Genomic DNA, 18,640 nt, shown 5'->3' with positions numbered 1-18,640 from the left:
ACCATTTTCTTCTCATCAGCTTTACCTCTATAAAACCTAGGCCGAGGACAACTCCACCTGCCAACCTACCAGCGGGATTTCCTAAGTGCTTTCCTTGTTTTCCCATTTTCCACTAAGAAGCCAGAGTGATCTTATAAAAATGTAAATTACTTGTCATTTCCCTGCCTAAAAGCTTCAGTGGTTTCCTTTTGTTATTCCTCTCTAAGTTATTTCTTTTAGAAAAACATCCAAACCCTACCCTAGCCTACAAGCCCTTGATTTGATCCTGATCACCGTCCAATCTTCTCTCTCAGCATTTTCCCCATTATTCATACACTCAAGTCTCTCTGGCCCTTCATTTCTAGGAGGACAATGAACCCCTCCTTGCCCCAGAATATTTATACTAGCAGCTCCTTGTCATTTAGGTCCCAGTTTAAATTTCACCACCCCAGAGAGGCCTTCCCTAACTTCTTCATTTCAATCAGTCCCCTCTCCTCCATTCACCCTTTGTTCTGTCAGAGAGTGAATTGCATTCACTTACTGTGCATGGCACAGTCACCATCTAATATGTTCCTTCTCTGTTTATTGTCTGTCTCTTTTCAGTAGAAGGTAAACCTGATGAAGACTGAGACTTTGCTTTATCAGCAGGGTTTATATCAGAGGCTAACACATCGTGGACACTCAAACACTTATGAATGGGTAAATCTTTGTCTGAATTTTGATATCTTACGTAAGATCACAGTAGTTTTTAACACAGCTTTAGTAACTCTGTGACATCCGTGTTCTCATTGCTTCAGCGCACAAAAGGAGCAGTATGCCAGGAGAAGGATTCAGCTTCCTCCTATATCTTGGCAACCACTTGGTCAAGCTCTGGACTCAGTTCAGTAGTTCAAAACCATGAGATAAGGGGGGAAAGACAGGCAGAAATGAATACTCCCCAATTGATCAATTGTTATTTCTCACTTAAAATTTTGGGAGGGAGAGAAAGAAAACAGTTCTTAATATCAAACACTTTTGGAGCTGGAAATGTTAGAGAAAGTTGATGTCGACAGAAAAAAAATGTTCGATTAGGGGAGGAAAACTAATTCAAAATGAGAAAAGAGAAAGGGCTCACACCATGCTGATCGTTGCCTGTTGGAGTGCTCAGGGTTGGGCTTGGGTACCACAACTTGATTTGTAGGTAAACACTAAGGAAGAGAGGGTGAGGTGGGGTACGGTCAGAGAAAGGGAGGAGACGGAGACCAGCTCGAGAGACGCGAAAGAAGCTAGAAGGAAAGGAGAGAACGGAGCTTAGCATATACAAAAGCAGCCTCGGATCTTGCCGGAGCTGCAAGCGTTAAAGGGAGGCGGGGAGTGACGCGCTTTGCGTCTGGAGCCGCTCCTCGGAGTCCACAGCATCCACCACCGGAGCCTCGCCTTCCTTTCTCCCTCTGCAGACACATCGAGACACAAAAAGAGAGGCGACCCCTGGGCCAGCGCGAGGGACCCGCCCGCGCCATGACCGAGACCACCAAGACGCACGTTATCTTGCTCGCCTGCGGCAGCTTCAATCCCATAACCAAAGGGCACATTCAGATGTTCGGTGAGTCCTCCCGCCCACCCCCGGAGACTGCTTCCGCCTCTCTCCTTTCCCCGGCACCTGTGTTTTCCAGGGCGTGTGACGGTTTGGCGAGTGCCCTTTCGGACGGGTGTGCTGGCTGATCCAGCTGGTGAGAGGTCAGCCCCTCTATCCTGGGCTCCCGGCAGGGGATGCCAGCTGCTCTTTCGAGGCGTCACTCGCTCGGGCCAGACCCGGCTTGCTGGGGGGGCCATGGGGTGGGGGATGGGAGGGGCTGGAGGCGAGTGTTGTTTTGGGTTGGGTGGGAGGTCGAGGTTTGAGGGCTGGGGTGCGGTGGTTGGTTTGGCGACTTGGCGAGTGGGATGGGGGAAGAGGCTGGGGCGCGGAGAAGGGGGAAGGGGGTCGGAGATAACGTGCTATTTGTTTAGGTTGGGCTGAAAGCTCGAAGGAGTTAATGATGTATAGGCTTTGGAGACACAAACACACACACAACACACCAGAACTGGGCTGGGCTCAAGGAGATTCGTTTATGGTTTGGCTGATGGTTTGGGGGGCGGCCCGGGGCAAATGTTTGAGGGTTGTGGAGCGTGTATTACCCGCGCGAGGCGGATGGCTTAGTGAATGTGGAGGTGGGGGGACAGGGGGCGGAGGCCTGGGCTCCGCTGCCGGGACCAGTCGACTAGGAAGGGGAGGAGGCGGGGCGGTCGCTGCGGGAGGCCCTCTGCGAGCCGGTGTTGAAAGATGGGGCCCAAGTTGGCTGAGGCTCTGCCCAGGGCGGTGATGGCACCCGCAAGGCTTGCGGCGTGCGAGTGTGTGTATGAGTGTGTGTGTGTGTGTTGTGTGTGTTGGGGCGGGGGGAGAGGGCATTGTCGCGCGTTTTTTTTCAGAGGCTTTGGGGCGAAGAGAGAGACGGAGCGAGCCGGGGCTCCTGGCTGCTGGGTTGGGATTCAGGAGTGGCGAGGGAGAGGTGATCCTTGCCCGGAGGCGGTCTCGGGCCACCGATGCTGCTCGGGTGCTGGTGCCGAAGGACCCGAAGGTGCGGGGGCGTGCGCGTTTAGACTCCGAGGAAGGGTCGCGAAGGTCACTGTAGAAGCAAGGATTGGGAAGTTAGAAGTTGGGGTGCTTTTTTTCTGGCACTGAGGGAAAAGAGGAAAGCGAGTGGGCCGGGGGTGGATGAGTGAAGGACGGAAGGCCTCAACCCGGCCGGCCAGCGAGGCGCTGTCCGGAGACGGTGGTGCTGAAACGCAGGGCGCGCCGGAGCTGCCTGCCGACACACGTGTTTACCCCGAGCCTGAGGAATGCGTGGGCCCTCCTAAAGGCTGTTTAATGAAACCCACGATGTATTGGTAAAGACAGGGCAAAGTAGCTTCGAAGAAAAATATTCCTCTTTTAAACTAACAGGTGAGTTGAACTGGGCACCCCTAATAAAAACCTCATGAAAAGAGTATACTTTGAGCAGAGTGCGCATCGGATAGGCACATTCATAGGATCCTAGGAGGGAGACTGAGGTAGCCATCTCTTCCTCACCGCGGTACCTTCACTTTTAAAAACGTTGGGTCAGGAGCTGGTGCCAACTTACCTATTAAAGACTGTTGTTCAGGCATGAGGGTAGAGCAGAGCATGTCATCAGCCTTCTAAGCGAGTATCGGCCCCCTGGGAACACTCTTTTTACTTTCTTTTGATTTTGGTGTCTTCACTCCTGTTCTTCTCTGTGAGTCTTTCCTCTAACCATTTTATGTTGCTATACTTTATTCCTCTCAGTTACTCGGGGCGGGGGCGGGGGGGGGGGGACTTTCCTGTGGAATTCCGTGGCTCTAGAAATCTTTAGTGGGCCAGGAGGTACTCTCCCTTTCTTCCTGGAGCCAAGGATGTACTTAATTCCACTTGTTTTGTATTGCAAGAGGGGCAGATTTAGATTGAGAACAAAGGATTTTGCCTTGAGGCTTTGTTAAGTTGCTGCTGACCTGCCAATTCTCCATGACTTTAGAGGAGAGAATATAATGAAATAAATATGGATTACAGGAGAGAGGTTTCGACTTTTTGACAGTAGTGATTTTTGCTTGCCAGTGGAACTGAGGAAGAGGAGAGAATATCTGTCAACAAATCCTTTTGAGTGTCCATTATGTGTAGTCCAGAGAGTAATGTGACAGAGGATATGGTGTGCCCACTGTGGCTTTAAGGAGCTTATAACCTAACGAAGGATTTAGCACATATGCATTGAAAAGGGAACAAGAACCCAAAGTACATATTAAGCTATTTTTTGTTGAATCTCTTCTGGGAATCTTTGAGCTAGTGATAAGTTTTGTTAATTTATTTTTGTAAAGCAGCTTCTGATTTACAAAGCATTTTCATTGTGTATGTCTCTTATTCCTAGTAGGAAGCTTATAAGAAAGGCATCATTATCTCCATTTTACAAACAAGAAACTGATGTTCAGAGGCCAAGTGGCTTTCTTAAGTAGCTTAAGTGACATGGAGAGTGGGTGGCAGAACTGAGACTTGAGCCCCACATTTCAGATTCCTCTTGAACAGGCCTTTGCACTGTACCAAAAGCAGAAAGAAGTGCTCACTAATCTTCTGACTGTATAATTCCATGAACTCTCTTTTCTTCAAGCATATACTAACAGATTAGAATTAAATTTGCCATCAACTAAGTAAGTTTCCTAAATATGCATTTCCTTAAGAGCTCTTCCCCATTTCTAAAGAAACCAATCATCCATGATCTATTTTCTCCTTTTAAATGACTTTAAAAAAATTTCCCCAACAATACAGAATTAATGCAATAAAATGATCAAACTTTTTAAAGATTCTTGAAATTAGTAATAGAAAAACTTTTAAAAGATCCAAACAGGGACATCCCTGCTGGTCTAGTGACTAAGACCCTGCAATCCCTTTGCAGGGTGCCTGGATTCCATCCCTGGTCAGAGAACTAGATCCCATGTACTACAGCTGAGTTCACACACTGCAACTAAAAGAACCTGCATGCCCCAGTGAAGATCGAAAATCCCATATGCTGCAAATACGACCTGCTGCAGTCAAATAAAAAAAGATTCCCCCATGGCTCAGTGGTAAAAAAAAAAAAAAAAAATCCACCTGCAGTACACAAGATGTGGCAGGAGCCTCAACAGGAACCGTGGGTTCGATCCCTGGGTCAGGAAGATCCCCTGGAGGAGGGCGTGGCAACCCACTCCAGTATTCTTGCCTGGGAAATCCATGGACAGAGGGCTACAGTCTGTGGTGTTGCAAAAGAATCGAATATGGCTGAGAGACTAAACAACAAACAGCAAAAAATAAATTTAATTAAAGACCCAAATAGGACTTTGAAATTAGACACCTTTATTAGAGCTCCTATATTTTGAAATCCAATTTTGCTCACCAGAGAGAAAAGAGACTGTAAACAAACAACAAAAAAGTGACATTCAGAACTAAAAACTCACTCTTCATCTCTGTAAAGTAGTATTTGTACAGTTCTCAATATTTATAAAATATTTCAGAATGAACTTGTCCTTTGATTCTGAAAGAGGAATTGATATTATTCTTGTTTATGACTATGGAAACATGTAAGAAAAGATCAATATTTGTGATAGAGATATTTGGCACCTATATACTTAACTGTAACTAAAATGCTTTCAGGGATGAATAAAAGGTTTTGGCAAACTAGACCCCTAAACCAATGGTGTCTTATTTCATGTCTGCCTTATTACATACAAAAATAACATGAGGCCAGAAAGTCTCGCTTTTTCTTTTTAACCTGTAAATTATTAGTTACTAAGCATGAGAGATTATATTTCAGTAAAACTTTCTTTGCATTTGTATTGCCATGTTTGTCAATAAATATGCCAGTGGGAGAGATCTCTGGGTCAGGAAGATCCCCTGGAGGAGGCAATGGCAACCCGCTCCAGTATGCTTGCCTGGAGAATCCCCATGGACAGAGGAGCCTGGCAGCCTACAGTCCATGGGGTTGCAAAGAGTTGGACATGACTGAGTGACTGAGCACGCATGCATGCGTGAATGCTAGTGGGAGATCAGATAGTTTAGACAGAAAAGTAAGAAAAGACTGATCAGATTAACTTCCATGAAAAGTAAAGGAATTGAGGGACTTGATCACAGAAGAAATGTGTCCTGTGTATTTGATGAGTGCAAAATAACTGGATTTTCCGGTTTTTCTGCTTCAAAATATTTGTGAATTGAACAGTTGGGTTTTTTGAAAAGAGACATAATCCAATTCTGTTTCTCTTGAAAGCTAATGAAGACAACTTTCTACTTGCTGTGAAATTGGAATTGCAGCCCCTATTGCTACAGCTAGAATCATAAGAAAAATGAATTTGAGTTGCTACCAATATGTAGAGAACAGTCTAAAATCAAGAAATTGTTTAGTGTGTTTGAAATGCATATTTTTTAAAAGGTCATTAAGCACTGAGGCTCATTAAGTGGTGCTTTTGCACCACTATTTGATACCACCCTGTAAGTTAAACTGGATAGTGTTATCATCACTCTTTTATAAACAGCAAAGCAGAGGAACAGGTGTAAGTCATTTGTTCACAATCATAAAGCAGAAGTCAAATAGAATCAATTTCCTGATATACAGATTCTGTATCTCACCAAAGATGCTTTTTTATTCCTTAAATTGCAACAGCAATTATGAAAAGAGGAGCCATTGAACTTAGTTATCAACAAAGGGTAATGAGAACTTTATAAATTGTTTACCTTTGCAACACAAACCACCAACAAAATATATTCAATAAAGATATCTGTTCCCAATATCTTATGCTTATAATAAGGAAAAAGTGAAAGTGAAAGTCTCAGTCATGTTCGACTCATTGCGGCCCCGTGAACTATAGCCTGCCAGGCTCCTCTGTCCATGGAATTCTCCAAGCCAGGATACTGGAGTGGGTAGCTGTTCCCTTCTCCAAGGAATCTTCCCAACCCAAGTCTCCCACATTGCAGGCGGATTCTTTACCGTCTGAGCCACCGAGGAAGTCTTATAATGCGGACAAGTTATTTCTTTTCTCAGTATCTGTGTATTGTCCATTTAACTGTGTAGCTGGGACATTTCCTTCACCACTTCTCCTCCTTCTCCACTCTTCTGTTACCACAACTAGCTCCTACTCATCCTTCAGATTTTAGCTTCAGCAGGGGAACCTACACTGACTCCTATATTAAGTGTGGTTACCTGACATTTGATCCTGCATAACTTTATATTTTCCATGTCATAACTCTAATCTCATTCTTTGTTTCATGACTATTTCCCATGCTAGACAATAGGCTTTACTGAGACAGAAACTATGCTTGGTTTAACTATTGATTTACTTATTAGTACCTAACGTGGAATAGGCTCTCCATAATATGGGGTTGGGGCTTCCCTGGTAGCTCAGCTGGTAAAGAATCCACCTGCAATACAGGTGACCCCAGTTCAATCCCTGGGTCAGGAAGTTCCCCTGGAGAAGGAATCGGCTACCCACTCCAGTATTCTTGGGCTTCCCTGGGCGCTCAGACGATAAAGAATCCACCTGCAGTGTGGAAGACCTGAGTTTGATCACTGGGCTGGGAAGATCCCCTGGAGGAAGGCATGGCAACCCACTCCAGTATTCTTGCCTGGAGAATCCCCATGGACAGAGGAGCCTGGAGGGCTAGAGTCCACGGGGTCACAAAGAGTCAGACACAACTTAGTGACTAAGCACAACACAACTGCATATGGAATTGGCCAAAAAATTCATTTGAGTTTTTGTATGATGTTCCAGAAAAACCTGAACAAACTCTTTGGCCAACCCAATAGTATAATATAATAACAATTGCAAATAGCAAGTCTTTGCTTCATAATAGTTGTTGAATAAAAAAAATAAACAAATGTGTAGAATGTTGTTCCCGGTGGAGGAATCAAGCATGCATAAGAGCTGGGGTGATGAGATAGAGAGCCATGACATATTAGAACAAAAGAAAGCTCAGGAGGATTCAAGATGGGGGAGAGTAAGAGATAAGACTGGAAAGTTAGGGGGAATTCTGATCAATCATGAATACTTTAAGTCCTATTAAAGAGCTTAGACTTTATGCCAATGACAATGACAAATATTGCATTTTTTAAGAAAAGGGATGTAATAATCATATTCATGAAATTGTGATTTAATTGAATTTTAAATATAAATTGGTGAAGGGAAAGGATGGAGATATGGTGACCAGCTAAGAACCTATTTCAGCAGTACAGAGTTCAAGTCAGAAAAGACTATTACCTTGCCCAGGTTGGTGGCATTTGGAATGGAGAGTGAATGTGTATTTTAAAATATTTAGAAGGTAAAAGATCCTTATTTTGTGATTTGATGGGTAGGTGATGGCAAAATAGTCTAGTGTAATTGGCAGGTTTTAATCCAAGATGGATGGATAAAGAACATTGGAAAAGAAGCTGGTTTGGGTTTGGTGAGGAAAGTGAAGATTCATATTTCCTACTCTAAAATTTTGGTAATATGCATTCTAACCAAGTATTAGTACTAATGCCAAAGGAAATGAAAGTCACTCAGTCATGTCTGACTCTTTGCAACCCTGTGGACTGTAGCCTGCCAACCTCCTCTGTCCTGGGAATCTCCAGGCAAGAATACTGGACTGGGTTGCCATTCCCTTCTCCAGGGGGTCTTCCTAACCCACGGATTGAGCCTACAATCTGTGTTGTAGGCAGATTTATTTACTGTCTGAGCCACCAGGGAAGCCTAATGCAAAAGAAGGAAATACCTAAATTCAAAGGTTCTTTGTAGCCTGGGACATCTGAAACTTCAAATGAAAACTCCCAGTAGGTTCCATTTGGATTATTCAAAGCTCTTCATTCAAGAAATATACTGAAATTCATTAACATTATGGAAATAAAAAGATAAAGAGTTTGCTAGCTTTTTTAGAACTCTAAAGTTGACTCTTTTGTAATGTTGAGGCTGTGAAACTGAAAACAGTTGATGCAGTTCAAAAGGCCATTGTGAATACCCATCATTGTGATGAGAGCTGTAATATAATATAAGGCTGACCAAAATCTCATTCAGGTTTTTTCATACAATGGTACGAAAAACCCAAGCAAACTTTTTGGCCAACCTAATACATTTAGGTGGATGCTTGGAAATTCTAATTCACTGGTAAGTTGAAGGTTCAATAATGGAAACTCATGCATCACTTATGGTAGTTTCATTGGCAAGGGCTGTGCCTGTTCATCAGAGAAGGCAGTGGCACCCCACTCCAGTACTCTTGCCTGGAAGATCCCATGGACAGAGGAGCCTGGTAGGCTGCAGTCCATGGGGTCGCTAAGGGTCGGACACGACTGAGCGACTTCACTTTCACTTTTCACTTTCATGCATTGGAGAAGGAAATGGCAACCCACTCCAGTATTCTTGCCTGGAGAATCCCAGGGACAGAGGAGCCTGTTGGGCTGCCATCTATGGGGTCACACAAAGTCGGACACTACTGACGCGACTTAGCAGCAGCAGCAGCAGCAGCAGCAGCAGCAGTGCCTTCTCATGACATGAGAATAATGCTGAAAAAAAAATGTATATGTTTTTGCCTACATGAACAGGTTTACTTTCTCCTGCTGAACTGATTGACTGAACCCCGAGTGGACATAATTATGCTAATTATGATAGGCAACTCTCCCATCTAGAACACGTCTCAAACCAAGGAACAGGATATAACCCAGAAGGTTGATGTGCTAAAAATTTTGAAATGAAGAAATATTAAGTTTCTCTTTTCATTTTCCTTGGTCTTATTATACATATCGAAATGATTATGCTTAGAACCATCAGAATTAAGAGGCTTCTATGACTTTCAGTTTGCATTACTGCTTAGTAGGAACAGCCTTTAAAATGTTGCAAGTCTCAAGAGAAACACTTCTACACAAATTTCCAATTTTAGACCAAGTCAAATGAACAGCCTAAAGTGCAGAGGCAAACTCAACTGGAAACATAACCTGTCAGCCCTCAAGTCTGGCTCTCCCTCTGCTTTAGAGAGATCCTCAGACATGAGAGGAAAATGCACAACTAGGTGGATAATCTCTATTTTCTGTTATTTTTCTGTTGATAGGCAATAATTGTGAAAGTAAACTATGCATGACCGGGAAAGAGAATGAAAACCCCATTTTGCAAGTGTTTCTTTAAAAAGATTCACATCTAAATTTTATAATATCATTGTTCTCTTAGCTACTAATACAGTATTGTATGTGTAGTGGATACTTAATATTTAATGATACTATGAAATACACACTTTCTAGTACAGTTCTCACTCATTTTTAAAGTGTTCATCTCATCCTGAATTGCTCAAGAAAGATTCTAAAGGAACAAAGGAACGCATTAATTTTTCCCTTTAATTTTTGGCCACACCCCATGGCATGTGGGACCTTACTTCCCTAACCAGGGATCAAACCCACACTCCTTGCATTAGAAGGTGGAGTCTTAACCACTGGACTATTGGGGAAGTCCCTAAATATTTTTTTTAACACTGGTTTTAAAAAAATACTCAGCACACCAAATTTTGGTTAAACAAAGGCATTAAAAATATTTTTTAAGGATCTGATCTAACAAACTAAGAACTGGGATATAGGAATGCATTTTATAGAGAGTTATACAACTTTATGGATATGTGTTCCATATCTCAATATATGTAAATGCAGTATCAGTTTACAAAGAATACAATTTTCCATTGTCCTAGGTTTTCCAATTATAAGCATTCAAATGCCTGGATCACATTTGCTTTTTTTAAAAAAAATACAGTTTGGCAGATAGCCTCAGAAATATTTTAGACTAAAAAAGACATTCAATGGCTTTCATGGTATGACTAAGGCCATCTTCCTGGCATTGGCTCCCTCCTCCTTTTGTGCAGTGTCTCAATGATCTACTAACTCTGCAGCAAAGGCACATATTATAAAGACTGCCAGCATCATTGTCTTCCCCATGAGCATTTTAATAATGGAGTTAACCTTATTTGAGCCTCTTTAAACTCTACTACCATTAAACTGTTTTCCACTAAATCTATGGCATAATTCTCTTTTGTTCTGAACAAGTGAGCCAACCAGGGAAATTCTTGTAGTTTTGGTGATAAGGGAGTAAGAGGAAGAGGTAGAAAAGGAGCAAGACTCAGAGGCTAACCTGGAAAGTGGTAGCAGCTAAATTGCATTCTTTTTCTGCCCTTTCCCCTTCATCAGGTTGCCTCCACATGGGTAACTATGCTCAAACATATTGACCTCATATAATATTTACCAGACAGTAGGAGAGGGAGTGAAATCTAGCTCCTACCCTTGGCCCAATATTAAATTCTCAACAAAATAGCTGAGTGATCCTTGTAAAATATAAGTCAGATATAAGTCAGATCATGTTGCTCCGCTGCTGAAAACCCTCCAACGGTTCCCTATTTCGTTCAGGGTCAAAGTCATTTTAATGATTTACCAGGCCTCCAAGACCCGCCACCTTTCCCCCTTGTCTCCCTACATCAGCACATCTCTTTGCCATCTCACTTTTAGCCAACCTCACTGACCTCTTGGTTTATCCTTAGAGCCTTCACTGAATGTTCTCACTGCCTAGAATGCCTTTCCCCCATACACCCCCATGTCTATTTCACTCTCTAAGTCTTTGTCCAAATGCAACCTCTCACTGTCTACTTGACAGGTCCTGCTTCCCTGATCACATAATTTAAAATCACAGCTCATACACTCCCAATCCCCTTTATCATACTCTACTTATATCTTTTTCTCTTATCTCTTATCCCCTTTTAACAAAGACAAAGTGAAGTGAAGTGAAAGTCACTCAGTCGTGTCCGACTCTTTGCGGCCCCATGGACCATACAGTCCATGGAATTCTCCAGGCCAGAATACTGGAGTGGGTAGCCTTTCCTTTCTCCAGGGGATCTTCCCACCCCAGGGATCAAACCCAGGTCTCCTGCATTGCAGGCAGATTCTTTACCAGCTGAGCCACAGGAAAGCCCAAGAATACTGGAGGGGGTAACCTATTCCTTCTCCAGTGGATCTTCCCGACCCAGGAATCGAACCAGGGTCTCTTGCTTTGCAGGCGGATTCTTTACCAACTGAGCTATCAGGGAAGCTCTGATAGCTTTAACAAAGATAGATGTTATCTTTCACCCTTTATTGTTTAATGTCTGTATCCCCAGCTAGCATGTGAGCTCTTCAAATGTAGGGAATCTTCATTTACTCTCATGTAGCTCAGGCTCCTCGAAGACTGCCTAGCCATAATGCCCAATAAATGTCTGTTGAATGAGTGAATGAATGAAATGGTAGAATTACCTACTATCCCAACCTCAGTTCTTGATTCTTTCTGTGGCAGAGAGGGTAAAGTCTTTACAAGGGATCAGTGAGCATTGATTCATTCTACAGATGATTATTGAGTTATGAATATGTCTCAGGCACTGTGCTAGGCCTCAGTTAAAGGCATTCCTTCTTATTCCTCAGGGACACCATCTTCTGTAGAGGAGAGAAGCTATACATAGCCATTCAAGTCAAAGCACCTTAAAAGAGGGGAGAATGACATAAAGTGGGAACACAGAGGGAAAATGGTCCCTCCAGGTATGGTGGGAAGACCATCAGGGCAGGTGTAGTGAGAGTGAGCGTGAAGGTAGGAGTTGTACAGTGGACCGGATGGAGAATGGCATTCTGGGCCAAGAGCTAGTATGTGAAAAGGCCCCAAACAGCTTCACACATGAAGGGACCTCCAGGGAGCTTGCTAGGTGACTGGAGTGTGGGTGGGGACAGGAAAGGGCAGGAGATGAGAGAGCCAGAAAACAGGTCTGGGCAGGGGTAGGGGGTGGACACCAACGAGCTTAGACTTTACCCAGGCAGAGGAGTGCACTGCAGATGCGGGACCTACCTTCCAAATGTCAATATTGTCTTTATTAGGATTCTGACACCATGATTTTATATAAACATTTTAAAGTTATTATTTCCTTATCATTCTTCTAAATATGGAAGGGGAATTCCCTGCTGGGCCAGTGGTTAGGATTCTGCACCCTCACTGCTAAGGGCCTGGGTTCAATCCTTGGTTGGGGAACTAAAATCCCAAAAGCCACATGGAGCGAGCAAAAAATTAAGAAATTTAAAAAAAATATGGAGTACTTTTTCTTGCATGATTGAAAAAATTTATTTACTTTTTAATTTTTGTTTTCTGAAATGGAACCATTGTTCATTCTACTGAGGAATAAATAAGCGGGAAATTATACTGCTGTACAACCCACCTAAGCAGATAAACAGTCAAACAATCACTTCTCTGATAGAAGTTGTTCTCACCTAGGTTCTAAAAGTAACCCTTCAGTGGGGTGGTCCCTGCACAGCTGTTAGAGTATTTTCAGGTTTGGTGACCTCAGATCACCCTCGTGTGATTTTCCATGATTTTGTAACATTTGCATCACGTGCCTGATCTCTTTTTCTCTAGGCTTAATTATCTGAAGAGTGAGGACTGTTGGAGATCTTTTTCCTTGACACTGGTTTTCTGCTGTAATGCTTTCAGGAGGTCTTGAATAAGTATACTGTATATCTGTTCTTGCTCAAAGCTATGGGTTTTTGTGACTTTTAAATTTATTTATATGATTTTAAAGCCCCAAATAAATGACATTCCAGTGTGTGTATGTGGGGGTGTGGGGTGGGGTGGGTTTCTCATTGCTTTATTCCTGAATATTTTTCCAAGCCTTCATCTTGGTACCCACAGAGGGATCCTCATTCCATGAAGTACTGAGATTAACTTACATCAACAATTATTTACATCTTTTTTGAGACATTTATGTGCTGATAAATACTTAGCAGCATGTGGCTTGTCAGAAGAACTACAATATCTTTAAAATAAGACAACTTTTTTTTCCAACTTAGAGACTGTCACCCATTATAAATTAAAATTAAGAAAGACAATAAAGTATTATATGTATAAATTTAAGACATAATTGCCTCATTTACCATGAACCAATCTTGCTAAGCACAGTTTAAAAATTATTTACTTGTTATGCCCCAGGGAATCAAAGTTTATAGATAATACATGATTTTCCCACGCTGTGAATCACATGGATAAAGAGTAGATAAATGTCTCCATTTTTCCTATTGCTTCATTATTTCTCTGCATACGGAACATAATAAACTGAATTGCTATTGATTTTAGAATATATTTAGTCTCCTTTAACCTTTGTTTTATCATCTGCAAATAGGGTAATTGATATAAGTCAGGGGTCAGCAAAACTCCAGCGTGCCAGACAAATGTGGTGTGCAAGCTAACAATAGCTATTATATTTTTAAATGTTGACGAGAAGGAAGATACTTGAAGCACAAGAAAATTTTCTGAAATTTAAATATGAGCATTCCTAAATAAAGTGGTTTTTTAAATTTTAATGTATTTATTTTTAATTGAAAGATAATTGCTTTGCAATATTGTGTTGGTTTCTGCCATACAACAACATGAATCAGTCATAGGTATACATACGTCCCCTCCCTCTTGAAGCTCCCTCCCACCTCCCACACCATCCCATCTCTCTGGGTTGCCACAGAGCACCGGTTTAAGCTTCCTTAAGTTATACAGCAAATCCCCACTGGCTGTTTCTCTTACATATAGTAATGTATATGTTTCCATGCTACTTTCTCCATTCATCCCACCATACTCCTGCACGTGAATATTGTCTCTGCTTATTTTCATATGACAACAGTAGAGTTGAGTAGTTGTGATGGAAACTGTTTATAGACTGCAAAGCCTAAAATATTTACTACTCTCTGACTGTTTACAGAGAAAATTTGCCTATCCCTGATGTAACCTACCTCTGGGGGTTGGAATGGGGCGTGAATATGAAGGGTTCTAAAAATATAAAGTACAGTTGAAGTTCATTACCCAGTGGAACTCTTTAATGAACAATTTTCAGTCTAAACTAAATCTCTGAAAGGACTCATTTAAGCAGCAAATGTAGTTTCAATTTCATAATTGTAATTTTTCTGGCCGACTGAGTAAATGACTGTGTTCACAGTGGGGATGATTTTCTGGTGTTTGGTTTACATTGGGCATTGATTAGCCCCTCTGGCTAATGTCGGACGTTTATCTGCTGCTGAACACTTGATGTACTTTCCCAGAACATCCTCTTCCTGATTCACAGCTACTTCCTTCTTTCAATCTAATATTTTGTATACTTTATATTTGAGGATTTAAAAAAATTGGCACGTCAATTGCATTGGGCTTTTACAGGCGGCTCTTACAGTCCCATCTCGGTTTTCTGCAGGATCTCACCTCTTTCTGAACTCTGCTAGCACTTGTTTGTACCTCTGTTATAGCACTTAGCACATTGTGCTGTGCGTTGTAGCTATTTCAGTCCACGTTTCATATTCTCTATCAGATTTAGGCTCTTGCCTATGTCATAGGGCTTTTTGTATCTCCTAAAGTACTCTAGGCAAATGGAAGGTACTATAAATATTTAGCAAATGAATGAATGCTTGAATGGTTGGCAATATTCAGAATCTCAAATTTTAGGCAAAATAGGTGATTAGGAATCAGACAAGAATTTGGAAATCAGGAAACATAGGAAAACAGAATTTCATGTATGCCAGAGTCAGAAAACAGGAGAAACAGCAAACATTTAGTGACTTCAAATCTGAGATGGATTGTTGCCTCAAGGTAAGAAGGCTCATATGTCATGTATAGCCTTTCCAGGCACTCGCAAGGGAACTTGCAAGTCATGTTTGGGAGCTATTAAATTTGTGACTTGGCAGGAATGGAAAATGTGGAGTCAGGGATGAAGGTGAGTCGTCAAACTATCCACTGGATGCTGTAGTCAGATGCTTGGGTACATCCAGCAGTGGTTTCTCAGTGAGGCAAAAGTAGGCTGGGGGATGAGGGAGGAGTTACATTCTATTTAGTCATGGTTTGAGAAGGGTTTCATGTACATGGCACTTGACACAGGGGAGCTTTGTACATTATTTACTTTAGTTCAGATAAGCAAAATGAACAAAAAACTTTGGTTTGTCAATTGTAAGATTTTGTTTCAGAAATCACAGAATCGCCATTCAGAGAAGATTTCAAAAACCACTCACTCAAGTCCCAAAATCCCTTTTAAAACATCTTCACAAGTATTTGTCCAGACTTTGGCTTAAGATCTTCCAGGGCCAAGGAAAGCTCTCTTTTCTGAGGCAGCCAAATAGCTCTTGGCACAGTTTTACTTTTTTCAAGATTATTCCTTCTATTGGGCTGACATTGACCTTCCTGAGACTTCCATATGTTGGCCCTAGTTCTTTTCCTTGAGATTCATGCAACAGGTCTAATCTGTCTTGCTCTGCTTGTGAGACATTCAGATAGCTGCCCTCCTAACTAGTCTTCTCCTTAGGTTAACAAGTTCCTTCAGCTGAACATCAATTACTGTTTCTGGTTTTCATAACATTCTGGTTCATCCTCTTTGAACATATCTTCATTGCCTACATCCCTCTTTAAATGTCCTGCCAGTGTGTCATGCAGCCTTCTGATGTGGTGAGCTCTCTTACCTATGATTGAATATAGCTTATGGGATGTTCCCCTTATTGGTGGCACTGTGTCTCTCTAATGGAATCAGGTAAGACAAGTTATGGTTAGCTTCATGCTGAAATGTCCTGACACTCTGAATAATCAATCAATTTGGTGGACGAAACGACTTAGTCCAATTAGTTCAATTTATTTAAAAGTCTGGCTGGTAAAACAAATCTGATTAGTATAGCACCAAGATGGGTATCTTCTGGAACTTTGTAGGTCAGTGCACATGCTTGATTGTGTGAGATGTCAGCCACACACTGAGAGTCACATGTACCTTTTAGGATAAGGAAGAAATTTCTCAGGTTCCAGGACAGGGCTAACACTACACATCTCTAAATTGCTAATGTATCAAGTTTATTTATTTATTTGGCTGTGTCAGGTCTTAGTTGCAGAATGTGAGATCCACGTTGGGAGCATGGAGACTTAGCCACTGGACGGTCAGGGAAGTCCCAAGATTCTTAGCATTTCATTGTAAGGGCTATTACTTACTTTTTCAATGGGTTCTATCGAGAGTTCCAAGTCAACTCTTGTCCATGTTTCAGAGTGCTGGTTTGGGGACTGAACTCTGACTTTTTCCCTATCTTGTCCGGCTCCCCTCCTCATGATTGTGCCATTGGCACTCCCCTATTCCCAGCACTCCCATGAGAGTGAAAAAATGCTCTTGTTCCCTGCAGTGGTGACTTTGTCCCAACAGAGGTGGGCAGTGACACATTTAAATTGGGCAGATGGAATCTTAAAAATATGTATATGTAATAAATAAGTCATTTTCCTTATGGAAATTTCCAAATATGGCAGAGTAAACAGCTCATGGGCTTAGCTGCTTCAAGGCATGTAGGATCTCCGCAGACCAGTGATTGAGCCTGTGTCCTCTGCACTGGCAGGCAGATTCCTATCCACTGAGCCACCAGGGAAGCCCGCAGAGTACTTGTCACCCAACTTCAATAATTACAGATTCATTGCCAGTCTTGATTCATTAATACCCCTACCCCTACCCCTGCCCTCTATTCTTCTGAAGCAAATCCCAGGCCTCCTATTGTTTCAAGGTGAGGTCCTTTCAACTAACGCATAATTACTTCTCTGTCTGTATGATCTCTGTGTGCAGACTGGATCTTTCTCCTCTTCATTTCTTGTTTGTTTGCTTGACAGTTTCAGTTGCAGACAGGGCTGATATGGGGACAATGTCTAATTTCCATCTTTGAGCAGATATAATAATTCTTTCATCCCAGTAATCAGTAAGTGACTCTTTAGCATTGGCATTACTTTTACTGCAAGGGATTTATGGCCTATCCTTTCTTTCTCACATCATATAAGGCCTCCAAGGCTCCCCTCCGGAGTGGAACTCCCACTGGGCACAATGAGCTATTCTTCCATGACAGGCAACATTCAGCTCTTTATTCCTTGTCATTCAGGGCCATGAATGTCTGTGTTAGATGCTCCTTCTCACATCAGTGGTTCCAAACCTGGGGACTCTGAGCAACCAGCGTTTCTCATAGATCAGAATAAGGATCTGGGGACTGTTTTCAGTATCTCTTAAGCTTATAATCACCCTCAATATGGCACAGGCTATGTATCGAGTTTCCGGACTTCTGCTTGTATTAATATTATTGTTAGTTTGGTGAGATCATCTCATCTCATAATGATCAAGAGTCCTGCTTGGTAGCTAGAAATGTTTTCTATGAGTGAAAAAAAAAAAAGTAGTGATTTTTTTTTTTTCTCTTCTGTTTCTTCATAAGAGGAGGAAAATAATTAAATGAATTCTGTCTGGGGACAAGTTTGGCTCCTGCTATAGCATTTGAATTCTGGGCTTCTATTTGGTCTGCCTTCAACCTCTGCAGAAAAATTAAAATAAAACCCCTCTTATTGGTCTCTTAATCCTTCCCTTGCGCTGCTTTAAATCAGCTTTTCAAAGTGTATTGTCAGGCAGTTGTGTTACATTTGCATTTAAATGCAGTGAATAAAGATCTCCCAGCTGAAGCTCTAAGTGTTGGTGGGGTGGGGGAGTGTTGGGGGGAGATGTTTAAGCCTAATATCCCAGTTTGCCCAGTAAATCTTATGGCTCTGAATATTCATATAAGAGGCTTGAATGACTTCTCCATATGGAATCTGCTCTTCCCAGCTGCATTTGTTTTGTTAATACGGGCTCTTCGTCGTTTCATTCTCGGTTTTTTTGAGCTCTAACAGTGGGTGGAGCAGGAATAATGGGGACCTGGTAAAGACTGTCTCCTGAGTGCGTGCGTGCTCAGCCGCTTCAGCTGAGTTTGACTCTTTGAGACCCCTGCCAGTCTCCTCTGTCCATGGGATTCTCCAGGCAAGAATACTAATGGGTTGCCATGCTCTTCTCCAGGGGATCTTCCTGACCCCAGAGGCCAAATCCACGTCTCTTAAGTCTCCTGCATTGGCAGGTGGGTTCTTTACTACTATCGTCACCTGGGAAGCCCTATCTCCTGAGCGGGCCACCCATCATGGACATTTAATGTAGTCTTTCTGGCATTGCTTTGCTTCACTTGCTTCCATCCTCCACTCAATACAACCCATAGTCATTTACACACATACACATTTTAGATGCAAACTGGGTTATTTCAGTCTATTGTGATAAAAATTTTTGTTTGTTTAAAGAAAT

The 18,640-nt window shown here is 42.2% G+C and overlaps 1 protein-coding gene across 1 annotated transcript in view; it reads left to right on the top strand.

The window, feature by feature from the left end:
- The first annotated feature begins 581 nt into the window (after positions 1–581).
- The window catches only part of NMNAT2 (nicotinamide nucleotide adenylyltransferase 2), a 168,855-nt gene continuing 150,796 nt past the window's right edge, over positions 582–18,640 (top strand). Inside the window, exons 1-2 of the mRNA XM_052653968.1 lie at positions 582–678; positions 1,416–1,561. Coding sequence (XP_052509928.1) covers positions 671–678; positions 1,416–1,561 — 154 coding nt within the window. The 5' untranslated portion in view covers positions 582–670. The remainder of the gene's footprint in view (positions 679–1,415; positions 1,562–18,640) is intronic.

The sequence above is a fragment of the Budorcas taxicolor genome, chromosome 16 (genome assembly GCF_023091745.1).
Source record: "Budorcas taxicolor isolate Tak-1 chromosome 16, Takin1.1, whole genome shotgun sequence".
Lineage (NCBI taxonomy): Eukaryota > Metazoa > Chordata > Mammalia > Artiodactyla > Bovidae > Budorcas > Budorcas taxicolor.
The sequence above is the reverse complement of the archived record's forward strand: the minus strand, read 5'-3'. Positions and strand labels throughout refer to the sequence as shown.